General features: G+C 37.5%; 1 protein-coding gene and 1 pseudogene across 3 annotated transcripts; both read right to left on the bottom strand.

Moving 5' to 3' along the window:
- Positions 1-27: 27 nt before the first annotated feature.
- Positions 28-13,692, bottom strand: LOC127996114 (A-kinase anchor protein 10, mitochondrial). 3 transcript variants are annotated; one of them, XM_052591921.1, is made up of 15 exons: positions 13,425-13,692; positions 12,162-12,209; positions 11,090-11,275; positions 8,378-8,941; positions 6,820-6,918; positions 6,410-6,494; positions 4,443-4,566; positions 3,967-4,103; positions 3,559-3,703; positions 3,291-3,443; positions 3,058-3,167; positions 2,579-2,661; positions 2,257-2,309; positions 2,035-2,130; positions 28-1,177 (listed from the first exon to the last, which is right to left on the bottom strand). In XM_052591921.1, the coding sequence occupies exons 1-14, from the start codon at positions 13,444-13,446 to the stop codon at positions 2,062-2,064; spliced, it is 1,878 nt and encodes a 625-aa protein (XP_052447881.1). In that variant the 5' UTR covers positions 13,447-13,692; the 3' UTR covers positions 28-1,177; positions 2,035-2,061. The 3 variants fall into 3 exon arrangements, with proteins under 3 accessions (XP_052447881.1, XP_052447882.1, XP_052447883.1); XM_052591922.1 differs by having other exon boundaries at positions 28-1,222; positions 13,425-13,657; XM_052591923.1 differs by having other exon boundaries at positions 2,579-2,658; positions 13,425-13,657.
- Positions 13,693-14,382: 690 nt separating this feature from the next.
- LOC127996088 (selenoprotein W-like) lies at positions 14,383-16,542 on the bottom strand (annotated as a pseudogene).
- Between the last annotated feature and the right edge of the window lie 1,275 nt (positions 16,543-17,817).

The following is a 17,817-nucleotide window of genomic DNA, read 5'->3' as shown; positions in this document are numbered from 1 at the left end:
AAACAAAAGATAAACACTGCATCAAGATGCGTTTCAACAATATATGTATTTAAATCAAACACATTTAAATATTTTATAGATTAAGCACACATGTCAGAAAACATATTAATGGTACATAGTACCAAAAGTCTTTTTCCTGTTTCTCATCCACATCTCAATGAGGTCCAAAGCAATAACTTTATGTCCAAGTACACGTACAAAGGGAACAGTCATCATTGAGATTTGCTTAGACAGAGTTTTATGAATCATAAAAAAAAAGACAATCACCATAGAAAAAGCTACCATTAATATATGGAGGAAAATCAGGAATCCACATTTATACAGAACAGGGATAAACATTGTCCTAGCAGTTCAGTTTGTATATCTCTAAGTCTAGAATCAGATCTGGACAGGGTTCTAGGAGTTCTGCAGTCAGGGAACATTTTTCAGGCCCAAGTTCATTAGATCCCATTCAGGTTTCAACTGTAAAATGAGTCACCATGAGAGAGTGACTCTAGAGTCTCAGACACTGGCTGCCTTATGTCCATTATGGCATACTGTAAATCTAAAAATAAAACTGTACGTAGCCACCTTGGATATTTATGCATTTTTGTTTTTTGTTTTATTTTTTACTAAAAAAGGCCTAAGCACTTCATAGCCGTTCTTTTAAAAAGTCAACAAAAAAAAGAAAGATAAAAGAGACGTGTGACATAAGAACTAAGGAAGGAAATATTTAAGTCACAGCCACATTGTATTTCCTGTTCAGATTCTTGTGCACTTCCTGTTGGACGACACGGTAACAGCTAAACGCAACAGTGGCAGGCACAGTTTGAAATTCTCCTGTCAGTCTTGTTCTGAGATTTAGTTCTGTTCGTCTGCAGTGCGTTTACAGGTTTATTTTTGTCTGTAGTTAAACTCATTACACTCCTCTTCAAATAAGAAACTATTCCTAGAGATGATGGGGTGGATCATACAGAAAACTTATTTTGGCTATTAGTGTGCATATCTAAACACTCACGCTCTCACACACAAACACATGCAGGAAGTCGTGGAATGCCTCTTTCAGGTCCTCACTGGTATCTCAATGCAGTTCAGCTCAGTGTTCGTCTTCTGGTCATCTGCTTCTCCAGTCATTATGCAGAGGGGCGACAAGGAGAGAGGGTAGGAGCTGCTTCCACACCGAACGAGAGGGTCATAGCTGACGAAAACAGAACCAGGTCACCTTTCATACAGAAATCTATAACTGAAAAATAAAATATTTAATAAAACCAGGCACTGCGCTTACAGAAGTAGTCCTGCCATTCTAAAATAAACTGAAATTGGCTACTAATCCTTGTATGGGCTACTTTTAAAATGTTTTGGTGAATGTGCGAATTCGTTTTTTTTTTTTAATGCTTGAAAGCAATGCTTGTCTTTTTTAAATGTTTAAAAGCATCCATCCACACTCACCTTCATTGTATGAAAAATAGTGATGCCCTAAACGTTCAGCAACCAAAAATATTCTGCTGGATCATAAAAAAATACCAATACTCTGTTTTGGCCATAAGTGTTTTGGAGTACCAAAAGCTTTGATCATGCATTCGATGATGCATTTTGACTATTTCATGCACAAAATGTGGATAATCTGTAAGAGGTAGACATGTCAGCATTGTGAACAAATGGATCTGCTGAAATATTAAAAGGCGACTCATTGTGAAAGTGCTTTACTAAACTGACTTAATTTGTTACCTGAGAATACAACCAATAGCACACCAAGCAGATTTATGCACTCAACAAAAATTAATAACTGAAAATGGATTTTAGTTTTTGGGCCAATTTGAAACTTTAATTTTGGTTTTGGTAAAACATTCATTTTGGTGCTTCACTATAAAAAATAAAAAAAGAGAAGCATAAGCATAAGCATTAGCATTAGCATAAGCATTCTGAGGAATTGCCTTTGCTTTCCTTTGAAGAAAGTAAGTCTTGGTTTGGAACGACATTAATAAATGACAGAATTTTCATTTTCCAACTTGTAAGTTTGCACTTAATAATATAATTAAATACTATATACTATACTTTTGTTGACTTCACTTCAGGGCTTCCCTAGTGTCCCTGCTGCATGACATCATTGACGATCATCTTTGCGATCTTCCATGCCATCTCTTCTTGTGCCTAACACACCAACAACAAAGATAGTACATATCAAGAACTAGAACAAGCTTAAATCCATTTCCATTCAATAAAAACCCATTAGGGAAGATGGCACACGTAATTTGAATGAAATAGCCAGGTGCACACCTCATCTGAGTTTCCTTGCACCCATTTCTTCATTGCTTGAGAAAACATGGAACCTGAAAGAAAGCAAATAAGGAAATACAGTGAGTGAGCTGGACAGAGGAGTAAATCCTGCTTTTCAGCTGAATCACCAGCTGCATATCGGCACGAAAACACTCTCTGCTCTCAAACTGAAGACATTAAGAGCAGTTCAGCAGAAGTCATAACTAAGAGCCAACTCACACAATACAAAACATGTGCAAGTGCGTGTCCAGAGAGAGAGGAAAAAACATCTTCAAGAGCAAATTTGTGTGTGTGTGTGTGTGTGTGTGTGTGTGTGTCTTACCCTTGGATTTCTTCACATCTGGCTCTGGCTCGGCCTCTCTGATGAACTGGCCCAGCTCATTCACTTTCCCAAAGGTCATTCTTCTGAGATGAAAGCAAGAAAAGCTGAATTTGGATCTGAATCCAGTGTTTTGTGCATAGTAGCAGGTTTCAACAATAGAAATCTTTTTCTGCTGGCCCAGGCAGACCACAAAAAATGGTACATTATATATCTAACTGCCTTTTTATGTGCAATAAAAAAGTAGGTATTTTTTTAAGTGCTTTTTCAACTCTGTCAGCCAGTGAGAAAATAGTACCCTGATGAATAAAATCTTCAACATTCCAAGGCATAAAAACATATCCATGATCAACGAATGTTTGCTGTAATGATGGCCTTGGGCCACCCCTTTTTTCTAACCCTAAAGTTGTTTATGGTACAATCTATCTGATTTCCCGTGATGTGAAGGAAGTGTAGTATGTAGGCTTCAAACCCTGACTCACCCAGCATACGGTCTCTGATAGAGAGACTCAGGGTCCAGACTGGCGATGTCCACCGTTATCGCCTCATCAAAGTTCTTCAGGATCCTGACTGCCACTTTTTTAGTTCCTTGCTGCAGCCGAAAGACATTTTGAGAACATCAGAACAAAGTTACCCATACTTTCAACCAAATTCTTGAAGAATCCTTGAACTATTATAAAAAAAAGAATAATATAGCTTTTTGGTGATCAATAACCTGGGCTTGTGACCCTTCCGTGACGCTAGAGTTGCGGTCGCCTTCTGGAGTGTTGGCATTTCCTCCAATAAACTCGTCCACCCGTACGGAGTTGATAAGGTCACTCAAATACTTATAGTAAAGGTTGCTTGACAGAAAGCCTGGCATGTATACCTGAGGTTGAGAAAACAAGAAAACTTCAACAGGATTTTCCTTCCTAATACCAAGCTTCCACCTTCATAATTTTTTGCACACTTTTATATAAAAGTGTTGCAGTGACGTGACCCACCTTCTCCATGGTGGTCCAGGCCTGTCTTAGTGGAGTGTTGAAGCAGTCTGGGAGAGGGCCGCCTTCTCTACAGATATTGGATTCAATCTCCATCCGTACAGAGTCACCAAAACCCAACGGATTTGTGGCTTGGAGTGAAAAATACCTAGGCAGATCACATGAACGGTCACGTCTTCTGTCTGCCAAAAGCAATGGTTATGCTTTTGCCACATCCAAAACACTAGAGAGGCATGTGCATAATTGCAGTGTCAAACTCGACAAAAAACTGTTCAAAAAACTTCACAACTCAATTGCTTAATGACTTATCAAGGGGGTTGATAACAGGATGACCGGTCATATAGTTGCCCATCCTTATCCATCCCTAATAGTAGACTAAAATAATGTGCCTAAACTTCAAAAAGGACATACTTGTCATAGAGAATCATGGCATCATTCTGGGCTTCCTGTCCATCGTACTGGCCTTTCTTAGCAGCCAAATGATCTTGAAAGTTTTCTGCGGCCAGCCAGAACTGCAGTATATTCATTGCATCCTCCTTCTCCATGTACTATATTGACACACACATACAAACACATACTCTGAATTAGGTTTCAATCCTACTTTATAATCCCATGGCACTTGTGTATTGTACAAATTGACAAATGTATTGTCATTTATACGCACACTTGGTGCATTCTGCCATTTAGAAAGGTTTTGGGCAGACTGCATATTTCATGAGCTTGTAGAGCTACATGTATAAATTCAACCTTAATTCAAATTAAAAGTGTGTTCTAACGTGATACATAATATCTGAACTCAAAAAACACTTAAATCCAATTTTGAAGCACATTTAATAAGTAAAGAACATTATATATAATTCAACAAGTCCATCATAGAGTATCCTCACCTCAGAGAAGTAGAAGAGGGCCGACTCACAAAACAGAATGTCTGCTAGGAACACAGAACCACTGGTCAGCACCTCGATCTGGTACTTACAAAAATAATGACTGCGCAGGAACTCACTAAAGTGCCTGTAAAACAGATGCCAGACATTTCCATGTAATTCCAGGAAGAAAAGAGGCTATATAAACAATTTTTTTTGTATAAATAGAGAGCAAAGATTTGACCAGTCAATTTATTTTATCAATTTTGTATATTGACTAATTAAAAAGATAAAAAAATTGAATAAATTAGCATAAAAATTATGCAAAATAACAATTCATGCCCCTGACCTGTAAATACATTTCACAAGAAGCAATTAAAGCCTAATCAAAATACTAATCTACTGTTCAATAACAACTAGGAGAACAAATAGAATGGAACAAAATATATTTAAATCATGGCCCCTCTGTGAATAGCATGTTATTGTATACGACTGTTAATGCATTTGATCCTTGCAAACTAGATCTGCTTCACACGATGCTGCAGAGCAAGTATGGACCAGCTACTCCCAATGTTTAAAATAGCCACGCTGCTGTATGTAAGACACACTGCTGCTGCCTGAATAGGTGTATATTTAAATCATGTAGCAGATCTAGACAGGTGGAGCTGGGGGAGGTAGAGGAACTCACTCACACTGCAGGACCAGTTTACAGTGAACAATAAACCAGATTATTTCTACTTTAAACAAGCAATCTAACTGCCTGCAGAATCAGCAGAGGCCAATCAGCTTGCACCATGTAGTAAATGTGACCCAGAGACTAATTTTGAGCTACAGGCAACAAAAAAAAAAAGTGAAAAATTTAGATTATAGTTGATTTTGAGGTTATCAAAAAAAATTGTTCATTAAGTCCTCGTCTAGCGATCCCAGTGCTCAAAATAATAATTTAAGATGTTTAATTACTTTTATTTGTACGTTTTCTGAGAGGACCTTTTCTCCCTCAATTTCTCGTACTGTCAATTCAAAGTGCGCGCGATCCCGATAAATATACACATATACACAGAATTACAGTATTTAAGTATTCACACAAACATAATCTGTTATGTCTTGCATGAACGTTCAGGGAACAGTTGAGGAAAAACATCTGATGTGTAACATTATATCAGATCCATGCATTATAGTGGGTCTTGTCTTATAGGCCGCCTCATTAACGTTAATCTAACAATAAAAGAAAATGACTCGCTGCTCTTGATTGAACTGCTTTTGTAGTTTTAATAATCAATTTATTTGTAACGAACTCTAAAGGGATTTTTACATTTGATTATTTTGTTTTTCTTCAATGCTATTTGTTTAGATGTAAAATGACAAAAGGTAAAGCACTACTTGTTTTTTCTTATATTTGTTCTACTGTTTTAGTTTTTTGCATTGGTTCTTATTCATAATAAAAAGATAAAATAAAAAATAGCAATATTGTAACTAATAATATAGAAATTAATATTATGAAAAGAAGTGGAGGAAAAGATGCAACGTTGCAGGTGATTTTACTTTGGGACCTTTAGAAAACTTGAACTCGATTTTTCTCAAAATTGGCTTTGCTGACTCTGTCGACTTCGACAGGAGTAGCTCAGTCATTTTTTGTCAGAATTCAACAAATAATATATCATTCTGAAGGTCTTTTAATGTAGAATGTCAAAATGATGTTTACATATTGTATGTAAAGGACCTGTCAGCTTGTGCCATCTAGAGTTTTATAAATGAATTATACTTTACAATTATACTTTATTATAAAAAAAACATTTAAAGCTAAAATAATACTTGTAGACACAATATATATAATATATAATAATAATAATAATATAATAATACTTGTTTATGCAGTGCGTTTCTTGAGTACAGTGGATGTAAAGAATAAAAACGGATAATTGTACACTTTTATAGATATGAGAGCACAGTGTGAACTGTGGAGGACAAACACTGAAAGTGAAACTACTTACTGTTGGTCAATGATGGAGAACACAACAGATTGTGCAATGACAAAGCAGTTTGGGTCCACCTGTCCGTCTTCACCACAGATTTTCGCTGCCAAATTAAAAAAAAAACAGTTTTGTTTGCTCTATCCAAACAAAAAATTATCTCACAAACTAAAGACCAAAACTAATCCCTCCGATCAAAAAGAGTTATTTTGAAGATATCCAACGTAAAAATGTACTTAGTTAAAGAAAATAAGGTGTTTAATGACAACAAGCTCCCTGAAGCTAAATCCATAAAACCAGGCCCTCATTTTCTAATCACCCATTATCTCCTATAAATATAATCATCTTCTTCAAACACAGAGAAAACTAAAATCAGAGTATTTCTTCAGCAGTCTAAACAGAGAGCTCATTGTGATAAGGAAATCTCTTACCCACAATGTCGTTGCGTATTGGTTCAGTGATGGGAATTGGCCTAGCAGCATCTGGAGATATGTACTTAGTGAAAATGTTAACGGCATCCCTCTCTATACCTAGAAATGAGAAAAATCAGTATACATGGAAACATGAATATACAAAGGATAAAGATGAAGGGCAAATCGCACTCGATCCACAACAAACTCCTTTATCATATTCAACATCCCACTTCACAGAGTTACAGAAGTGGGATTCACGTTTCAGCCGTGGCTATTCATCAAAGCCTCATTTGTCACTTTTAATCAAACAAATGACTAGGCCAAGGGACAAATCTTACATACACACCTTGTTAAACATTAATATCAAACTCAAAAACAGGATGGAAACATATTTCATACTGAAGAGCATGTCAGTATGCTTGAGACACCAGAAAAACAATATTTTACACAAGTGTGTCTGTATATTTATACATACTGTATATATATATATATATATATATATATATATATATATATTTATAAGGCCAGTGATTTATTTGGATCATGGTTGACGATCAGTCATAAGTAGTAAGCCTCTGTGTTTAAAGGCCATGTTGAAAGTGTTTGAGTTTAATGGGTATCTGTGAGATGAGGAATCTCATTTGAGCATATTTAAATGTTGAAGCACTTTTCATAAAATCCATTTGGGATGCTCAGAAAACCCAGAGACAGTCTTATAAAATGCAATGAAGTGGACAAAGGCCTGTTCGCTTTTAAGACACTGAAGGCTCTCATGGCAGAAGCCACGGGCTGATAGGATCTGACTCCCCTTCTAAGCTGATTTGATGCCTTTCGGCTTAACTGACTTTTTCCATTCACTGCTTTTACAGCCTGGAGCTTCTTTGTATTAGCCATTAATGGATACTCAGCTCCTGACTTCTGTTCATTGTAGTCCATTGCCAAGATGCTAAATGGGATCATTTACCAAACCTGCTCTATGAAACCAATGCTGCATGCATATTAAAAGTCATCGTCTGATACAAAAGGAATATGTTGTAATGTTAAAAGGCCACTAACCATGAAAAAACTTAAATTACAGAATATTCCCTATGGGTATTAAGGAATGCTTGTTTAAAATCTCATGTTTAAAGTACAGTTTTAGCGAAATTACTAAGGAATACTGCATACCCCGCAGTATTAAAGTCGTTTTTTTTTTTATTCTGCCAAAAGTACAGCCCATCACCTTGTAAAAACCAACAGGACATGTATGTATCATTACGTGCTTGAAAAGATGACCTAGCAAAAATTCAATCTTTAAATTATGGTTTCGCATTGTAAATGCAGTACAGTAAACACGTTTACCTTTTTTTTTTTTTTTTTACTGTGGTAATCAACAGCACACCACAGAACATGCTACAAAAGTATAATTTAACTGAGAATCCTCCTTTAACCCTAAATTACCCAAGGTGGACCAAATATATGTGGAAGGTAATATATATATACAACATTGAGAAGAAAAAAAATACCAGCTGGGAGGACTGATTGCAGGAATACAGTCAAATACTTTCAACAATGAGGTTACCGTAACTGTACTCACTTTTCATAAGTTTCTCAGAGAGGCCACTAGTAGACTGCCCTTTAACTGGAGTGCCTGTTCTGGAGGAGGGCTGTCTGGTGGGTGTTTCTGACCTTAGGGTGGGTAGCAGGTGGGGAGTCCCAGGCCGGGCCGCCCCTTCTGAGCTTACAGAGTTCCTGTGGCCAATCAGAGCCACGGTATGAGAGTTAGTGTCTTGAGGGCTGGGAGTGTGAGGTCTGGAGGAAGTCCGCGAGGAGAAAGTGTCCTCTTCATCTCCCTCATTGAGAGCTGAGGGTCTGCTGGGGTCATTTGGGGAGTCTGGTGAGTCGGGGGATTCAAGGGCAGTCGCAGGCTCAGCCAAGGTGCTGTGCTTGACTGAGTTGAGGCTGTGTGCTCTGACCCTAGACCAGCTGGTGGATCGAAAGCTCTCAGCCTCAAGCCAGAAGCGGACCAGGTGCTCAGCTGAGCGGGTCTCCATAAACTGTATGAAGTAGGGCAAAGCCACATTATCCCGCAAGATCTGCTCTACAGTTTTAGAAAGCTGAGAGCGAGTCTCTTGAACCTGGTAGTTGACACTGGAGCGACCTGAAAAGCAAAGACGCATTTCAAACAATCCTTAATGCAGAGACAACATACTCAAAAACAGACAATCTCAGATTTGGACTGGTAAAAACCACTTGTCTGGTTTGTGTATTTGACAGGGATTCAATTTCGCCCTTTTTGGGTGATTTCAAACAGCACATAATAATAACCAAAAAACGCAAATCAAAACATAATAAACATTAACCAAAAACAACACAAACCCAACAAAACAAAGCAATCATTGCAAAACTTGACTTAACAAAAAGAACAAAAAATTACAAAAAAATTAAGTGATGCTTGGCTGTCGAAAAGTCTTCAAACTTTGTTCCATGAATAAACACACACACAAAACAAATTTTCTAATAGAGCTGTGACCTCCACTGACTGCTTTGAAAGGCCACACCTTCCTCTTTCAACACCACAGGACACCAGAAGGAGGTCTGATTAAAACTGTTACTGGGATGTGAGCAGAACTCAGAGATTCACACTATGCAAAACGCTAAACGCAAAGGAGGATACTTCAGACTGAAAAAAAAAAAACTCCTTTGTGTAGCAAGGCGACACGTTAAGATGAGACTTAAGGAGCGTTATCTTTTTTTCCCAAAGTTACCTTGTAACACTGGTTTGTCAACACATACCTTTCAATGTTATATATCTTTAAATGAAAAGGTGGGGTTAGGACGTTATAACAAAGACAAGACATTCTCTCCTAGGGCAGATGATAATGAGAATATGAATTTTGTACCACGTTTGACAACCAAACTTTCTAAGGAGGGTCAAGTAAAAAAAAACAAAACAATAATCAATTAATAAAACTAAATAAATGAAGTTCATTACATCATCACTAATATTTTAATCGTCAAAGTTTAAAAAAATGATTGAATGAAAAACTGCAATAGGTGTAATGGTCCATTTCATGCAATCTGACAGTAAAATACTGTTAAATGTACAGATTCTGGACAAGTCATCTTAAAGTTTACAGTGGAGTTGCCAGAAACCTATGACACATCACATGTGATTGCTTTCCAATTAAATAACTAATTTTCTTCTTAATGTTACTCATGAAGAATTAAGTACATAATGAATTTTTTACATTGTAAAATGTGTTATTAAATTAATGTTTATTGTGCATGACAATGTGCACCTATTAAATACTAAATATGAGCTTGTAGAAAAGCAACCTGAATGTACTATGATTCATCATGTGGCTTTCTGTTTACCATCTGTGTTTTCAGTTTGGTTGTCAAGACGGTAATCTGGCAACCACAGCTGCCCATTTTTATGTAAATTCACAGAATTTAACAGTGAGGGCAATCATTGAGATTTCAAACTTCACTGAAATCAAAGTCGTTTTTAGTCAATGTTTTAAAACCACCAAGGCTGTAGGGAATGGGGGGGGGGGGTTGACACATTTTTAATATAAAGCTATGTAATCAACAAAGTAACACTTCTTTCTTTCACACCCTCAGTTTAAGTTGTGATCAATTACATTTTAACCTTGACCAAGGTCTGCAAAATCAACTTTTTAGAAAATACATGCACTTAAAATTGACATACTAAGTCTTTCTTTTCCTTGATAACACACCCAAAAAAATGATGACAACCATGTGGTTATGTAATGCGACAGATCTTTTTGTGCAAAAGAAGCACATGGAGAAGAAACAGACAAACAGGCCCCGGACATATTGAGTGTTATTTAAAAGCAGGTTAAAGCGGAGGAGCTTGTGCAGGTTTCCAACAATCTCAGAGCTATGAAAAGGTTAAGAGATTAAGGCGCTTCTCACACAAATCCAGCAGGCCAGAGCGCTGCAAAAGCAATTTCAGGAACAGCTTCACAAAATCCCTCCTCTAACGTGATAATTCCTTCTCTTTCGACCACGGACACACACATCAGTTTTAGTTTTAAAAATGCTCAGCACAAAACAGTAAGTTACAGATCAGATGTTGCTAACAAGCCCACCTTGATAAAGAAGTAGAGCAGCTTTGAGATCTAAGAGTTTCTAATGAAAGTTCAGGCTCAATCTCTCACTAAGAACAAGGTCTTTAACAGTTGATAGGGAAAAAAGCCATTTAACACATAAGTCATAAGAGCTTTTGGACATGCACAACACAGCATTTTGAATCAGTGTGTAGAATTCATAGCTGGTGTACCTAAGTCTCCAAAGTGTGCTGCCTCCATGTGGCTAGGCTGTTTTTTGAGAATAGCAGTGCGGCCGCGGGCAAAGGAGTCCATGTTGGCTGAGATAGCATTGATGGCCACATGGCTGGGTCCTGCTGCATCCAGGATAGCATGATGATTACGGCCGCTAGGAGAGGGGGAGTGGGGCGACGCTGGGGCTGGAGAGGAGCACACAGAGCAGGAACATTAACACACAACACAATTCTACATTTTCCATCCGGTTCCAATCTAGAAACCTGTACCGCTAAGCTTGGCAAGAAATGCTCACCATATTCTGATAAACCTAAGCATGTCCTACATTTTCCATCATCATAAGTCGTCCCTAACCCATTAAGACTTGATTAATCGTCTAAACAAGGTACTTTTAAATGAAAACTGAGGTTTCTGTCCCTCTATTGAAAATCCATGTAATGACACCTTCATGACCTTTTTGTATCTTCTTTTTCCAAGGAGAGACAGAAACTGCTCAGGTTTCATTAAAAAAAATATCTTCATTTGGGTTTTGAAGATTAATCAAAGTCTTATGAGTTTGGACAATGGAATTCAAAATCATTCATTTGCAGGCAGAGACTTCAAAGAATCTCAAATCAAAAAGCAAAGGATAAAAACCAAAAAAACATGCTAGTCTTAATGGCCATCCAAACAAAAAAACGCTAGATCTAGATACATATTTTTCACTGTGTCATGTGGGATATGCTGTTAAAGAGTGCACTGATCAAACACAAACGTCTAGCGCATGTTTACATGGAAAAATAATAGCCTATTAGTCTCGCACCTTTAGATAGACAACATTTTACCATGTAGGGTCACAAAAAACTATAATTATATCTCGATACATTTTAACATGGTCTATTGTTCTATACTCAAGCATGTTCTATGTACTGAAAAAAGGTCTAAGATGGAAAAAAAACAACAACATGAAAATAATTGAGGCTGTAAATGCAAAACACACACTGATAAATGTTGTGCGTTCAATATTCAGTGTACAGAGTACATGATACAGTATATAAACAGAGCAACACAAGCAGAGTACAGGGCTCTCACCTCTGCTGGCTTTGGCATCTGCTGGTCTCTCGGGTTCCTTTCCTTTTGCTAGGAGATAAAGAACGTAGGAAATATAATTTATAATTTAGAGCATCTCTTGTCCTAATGCACCTGACTATTCAGCACAAACGTTGCTTAAGAACAGTCGCCGTCTCTCTCTCTTTGACACTCAACAATAAAACAGAAAGGCAACTGGAGGGTCAATCCAACATGCACTACATTCCTGACTCTTTCCACGTTATGTTTTCTGGCTTATTTGCATGGGGTGAGGCCTTGCGTGAGTCTGTACACACAAAATAAAAATAGAAAAAGAATATAAAACACCACTGGCTAACAGACAGACTCACATCATGGAGCACAAAACGACAAGCATTTCCGTCATCCCAATCATTATTGGGTGGAGTGAAAGCAAAAAGTGGGGATGATATATTTGTTTACACAATGAACAGCATGTTACATTTCAAATATTTCATAATCCTCTGCTGTGCTGATAACATACATTAACCCTATTATCTCTGATGGATAAAGAAAACAGGGAGTATATTAAAAAGACTGCAACAAGGAGAAGTAATGCTCTTGTTAAATAGGACACGGGCTAAGAGAGCATCCTTACTTCCCACAGGGCAGTCACATTGATTAATGCACACTGGCTGAAGTCACAGGATACATCTGTACGGTATTTGTCATGTGGGCTGGGGTTCTGGGAATTTGGGAATGATCAGTCACTTTATTTAATAAAGATACAAAACTACAGATTCATTATTATGGTTTGTTAAGTATAAACAACTAAAGACAGCAGCGTTCCCACCCATTTTGACCAATTAATTATCATTATTTATCTAGTTTAGTCTTAAAATTCCCTGACATTTCCAGGTTTTCTATAAATTTGGGAATTCTGTAGAAGGGAGGTTTTTTTTGTTTCATTCCATTATGGAATTCCAACATGGGAGATTTTTTTGTCGGGCACTACATCATGCATGTTACTTGACCGTTTAAGTAAAACATCGACGACACAACAGGTCTTTACTGTTTCAGGTACGTTAGCAACATGAATTTTAACGATACCATAACTATAAAAAAATTATTGATGTACAGTAGAAGGTGCAAACTATAGCGATGCATAAGAGGAATTTAACAGCCATTACAAAGAATAAAGAGTTTTAATGTCACATTCATGCGGTGGCCATGAGCTCAGCATCGGTCCAGAGAAGCCCCTCGTCTCCGGCGAGCCCCCGATCATCATCGAGCCGAGCACTTCCTTACCTTTCCTTCTGAAGAACGACATGATGAACCTGAAGCGGTGAAGGCTCGCTCAGCTCAGAGACAACATCCCGACAGCTCCCGAGTCCCTTCATTCATCACACTCTATCGCGCACAGCTTTCGCTTTGATCATCCACATCTGCGGTCACCGACAAAACCCAAAAATGCCCCGTCCCCTCTCAGACGGCCCGGTCGCCATATTGTCAATAAACGCCTCACTTCCGGAGTGTCTGTGGTAACGTTACAGCGCTTCTGCTGGAATTATGGGAAAAGGCCAGACAAAAGAAAAGACTTCATTCCTTTACATGCCACAGGAGACGTCTCATTTATAATATCTGTTGAAGAATATAGTGTATAATTAAATAAAAGGTCAAGCAGTGGCAGTAGGGTCCTGTAGGGTGACATCTGTAGCTCACTCCAGTCATTGTAGAACGAATCAGGCTTTTACAACATAATAATTGCGTAAAATCATTGTCAAATTATTTATTCTCTAATTAAGTGTTTGGTATATGTACTTTTATATTGCATTGTGTGTGCTTTGACACATTAGTCTGGTTTGACTCAAGGATTTTTCACCTTATCATCTTGTATCCTTGCATATTCATCTTTTGCATGGTTTAAAGCAGAATGTGTGGTGATGGTATGCATGCTGTATTGAAATAAATTGATTTAGCTGATGATTTTCATGACCTTATTAACACTCTGTGGGATATTTGTCATCAAGGCTATATAACAGCAAATCCAAAGGTACTCAAAAAAACATAAATGGAATTAAAATCACGATTGTTAAACTTATTTTCATCGGATCCTTATTTTCTGGGTCATTCAGATTAGTCATTGTATTAGAACACCTTGTTGCATAGTTTATTGCCATTTTATTTCCTAAATGTACAGGGACAAGGTCTGTGCTGCCACCTTTTAGAGCACAACTGAATCACCAATGAATGAAAGACTAAACACTTCACCATGAACATCTTTTTATTGCATGAAAATCTTGGAACAATGCCAAAATAGTTAGTTATATTGTGTGTTGTACAAAGGCAAACAAAGAAAAGGAATAAAAAAAGATTTCAAAAGTAGCACAACTTGACGTGTTCTGTCCAAATTCTATCTAATTTTATAATTTCCCTTTTTATTTTCCATTATTACTTTTAACCGTTAAAGCGTTTATCTGAAGCAGTATACATAGGGAGTTTCCTGCTCCGAGTGTCTTCTCCCAGGAAGAGCGGAGAGCATCAAGCAACATCCATGCTGAAAACACTTTGGACGTCGCCATCATTGTTGCACTGCCCAGGAGTCCAACAAACAGAGAAGAAAAACTGCTGAGAAAATATAAGACCAATTAGAATTAGAAGAAATACAAGAAGAGGAGGTGTTAAAGGGATAGTCCACCCAAAACGGACAATTCGGTCATCATATGCTCACCCTTGTTTTGTTCCAAGCCTGTATTGCTCAATTTCTCCTTTGGGACGCAAAAGAAGGTATTCTGAAGAATGTTGGTAACCAAACAGTTCCCATTGATTTCCACTGTACTTTTGTCCATACATAGAAGTCAATGGGAACCGATTACTGTACATTCTTTAGAATAACTTCTTTTATGTTCCACAGCAGAAAGTAATTCATCCGTTTGGAAGGACATGAAAGTAAGTAAATAACAGCAGGATTTTCATTTTTAGGTGAACTATCCCCTTAATAGGTGTATTTTGTTGGTATTCTCACCTCTATGATCATTTCATGCTTATTTCCCCATGGCCTGCTCAATGGCAGTCACAACTGCTTTGAATTTTGACTCTGAGTCAACAAATCCATCGCCATTCTGTCAAAGAAAGTATTAGCCAGATGTCAAATACTATAGATGTATGTTGCCATATTAGATTTTAGTAGCTAAATAGTAGTCAATCCAAAGTACTGTACTGTGCAATGGTTTAAGACGTGTAACTCTACAATGAACTGCAGATTATGTGAGAAACGGTACAAAGGCTGCATCTGTGTCACATTATGGTAAATGCAACATATATAACTGTGACCTCCGAGAGTAAAGAAGTAAAAGAAGATCAAATCTCACCTTCTTTGAGTGCACCAACTTGTTGTTTACCTCCACCTCAAACCAGCCTGTGGTCGAGGGTGTGCCCTCACCAGTCTGAGTATGGGAGATGACAGTCAGATTATAAAAGAGGAGTATAAGAAAACCAATTGTTGAGCTTTTGTACATGCACATTTAACAATACATGGTTTATTTGAGAATTTTCAATATAGTAAGCAAAGGCCAATCATATAAATAACATACGATCTCAAGTTCGCCTGGGAATTCATCCTCAAGCAACGTCTTGAGTTTGGTGAACTGTTTGCAAAACAGAAGAGACAGACGTCATATAGACGGGAAAGAGTCTTCCACAAGTTTTATTGTGTGTCGAAACTTTAATTTAATAAAACTTACCTTGGGCCTGTACCCTCATCCACCACTAGGAGATGACACACACACAGACACACACAGACACACACACACACACACACACACAATCATTTTTAGTGAGTTACCTCATCGGTCAAACGGTAATTTGCATGGTAACTAGGTTTTTTTATTCTAGGGTATGTTTCGTGAGAACTGAGATGCAGTGAATGAACGAATACATTTATTTACAGTAAACTTCCAGAGTCTTGTGAGCTACAAGACATGGCTCACGAACATTTAAAGAAAAACGATTTTTAATCTATGCTGGTATTCAGACAATTCAACTGCTGAACATAGAGAAACACACGGGTGCCCCTGAGCAAAGCAACAACTGCAATACTGCCTGTTCTTGTCGTGTTTAACGTTTTTCACTGACTAAATACATTTAGTTTTTTCGAACAAGCTGAATTGAGTACTTTTGTAAGTGAGTAATTTGGATTCTTAAAAAAATAAATAAAACAGAAAATCATCTTCAGGTGTAGTGAAATGAAGAGTAATACCAGTAGATGATGTGAACTTTGACGGTCATCCTGAGGGCTGCTGTGGGTCTCGACTGGGTCTTGAGATGCTCTTGCTGCGGACTGAACGAAGTGCTCTCGGTTCTGGACAATATTTTAATGCTGTTTCCTGGTTTGTTATGAAATATCTGAGGTGGAGCAAGTGGCGCCTCACCACCAAAACACACCCCTCGCGATAATTTATCTACTTCCGGTGTACTACCCTTTAGCTAATAGCTAAATATAATAATACCAAATAATAATACCAAACAAGGGAATTTCAGTATAGTTACACAAGAATATCTGCAGTTTGTCAAAACAAACAGGCAGTTTAGGACTTTTTTTTAGGACATTTTATTTTACAGGAAATGGACTTGACTTGAAATGTTGATGTTCACCAGTTTATGGGTTTCCTGAATAGGTCTGTTTTTTATGATAGTGGTCAGTCATTATTACATGTAATAATATACAGCCATTATATGCAGCCTCTAAAAAAAATAACATCTCACAATATGCTCAAAATCATTAAGAAAATATTTTTGCTTCAGCTCATGAACACAAAAAGGTCCAGCATTCACGTACAATTACTTATGGACCAACAGTTTTTAAAGAAACTATTTCACTTGACAAATAGTATTTGAAATGCAACAGGACACTTTCATGTGTCGACATTCGTGTGCCTCATAGCAACAGTCAGATTAGAGGAACCCTTGGGTAATCTGAACCATGAGAACAACTTGTCTTTTGAGATTGTTTCTGCCTATGGAGGATTTATACATCCAACCTTTTCAAGCAGTTGGTGATTTTAGGTATATACAAATTAATGCATTAGTTTAATACCATTTACTACTAAAATGTTTATTAATCACTGTCATCATAAACATATAGACTAAACTAATCATTGTCTCTCTTCTCTGTGCCAGAGTTCATGCGCCCGTTGCAGACGAGTGCTCATCATCCAGCTCTTCACTTTAGTCCCCCAGAAGAAGGTCCTCTTTGAACTAAAAGTCACTCAGCTTGATCTTCTTCTTGGCGTAGAAGAGGCATCAGCATGGCTCTGTCTGTGTTTAGGAGCTCATCCAACCCAACTGAGACCTTAGGCTTGAGGCCTTTAAACTTGAAGTCATGACTCAAGAGGCACTCCAGTGTGTGATGTTAGAATTTATATGCTTATCAGACAGATATCATATATGATAACTTAATTTTAACTCTTATGCTTATAGTAGTGGCAGGAAATACATTTCATAATGGGCATGCTTGATTGATTGATGCTTGATCTTGGTGCAATCTGGTAAATCTCCAGGTGAAATCCGTTATCTATGCTGGATTCTTGAATAGATGATGAATAGTTCTCTGCAGAAAACTAAAGGCATTTCTTCTTTTAGAGAGCTAATGATATAGGCATGGTCCTATGGGTGAAAAAAAAAACAAATAAAAAATAAGAGA

Source organism: Carassius gibelio, chromosome A5 (assembly GCF_023724105.1).
Source record: "Carassius gibelio isolate Cgi1373 ecotype wild population from Czech Republic chromosome A5, carGib1.2-hapl.c, whole genome shotgun sequence".
In the NCBI taxonomy this organism is placed as follows: domain Eukaryota; kingdom Metazoa; phylum Chordata; class Actinopteri; order Cypriniformes; family Cyprinidae; genus Carassius; species Carassius gibelio.
This window is presented reverse-complemented; position numbering and strand designations above follow the sequence as displayed.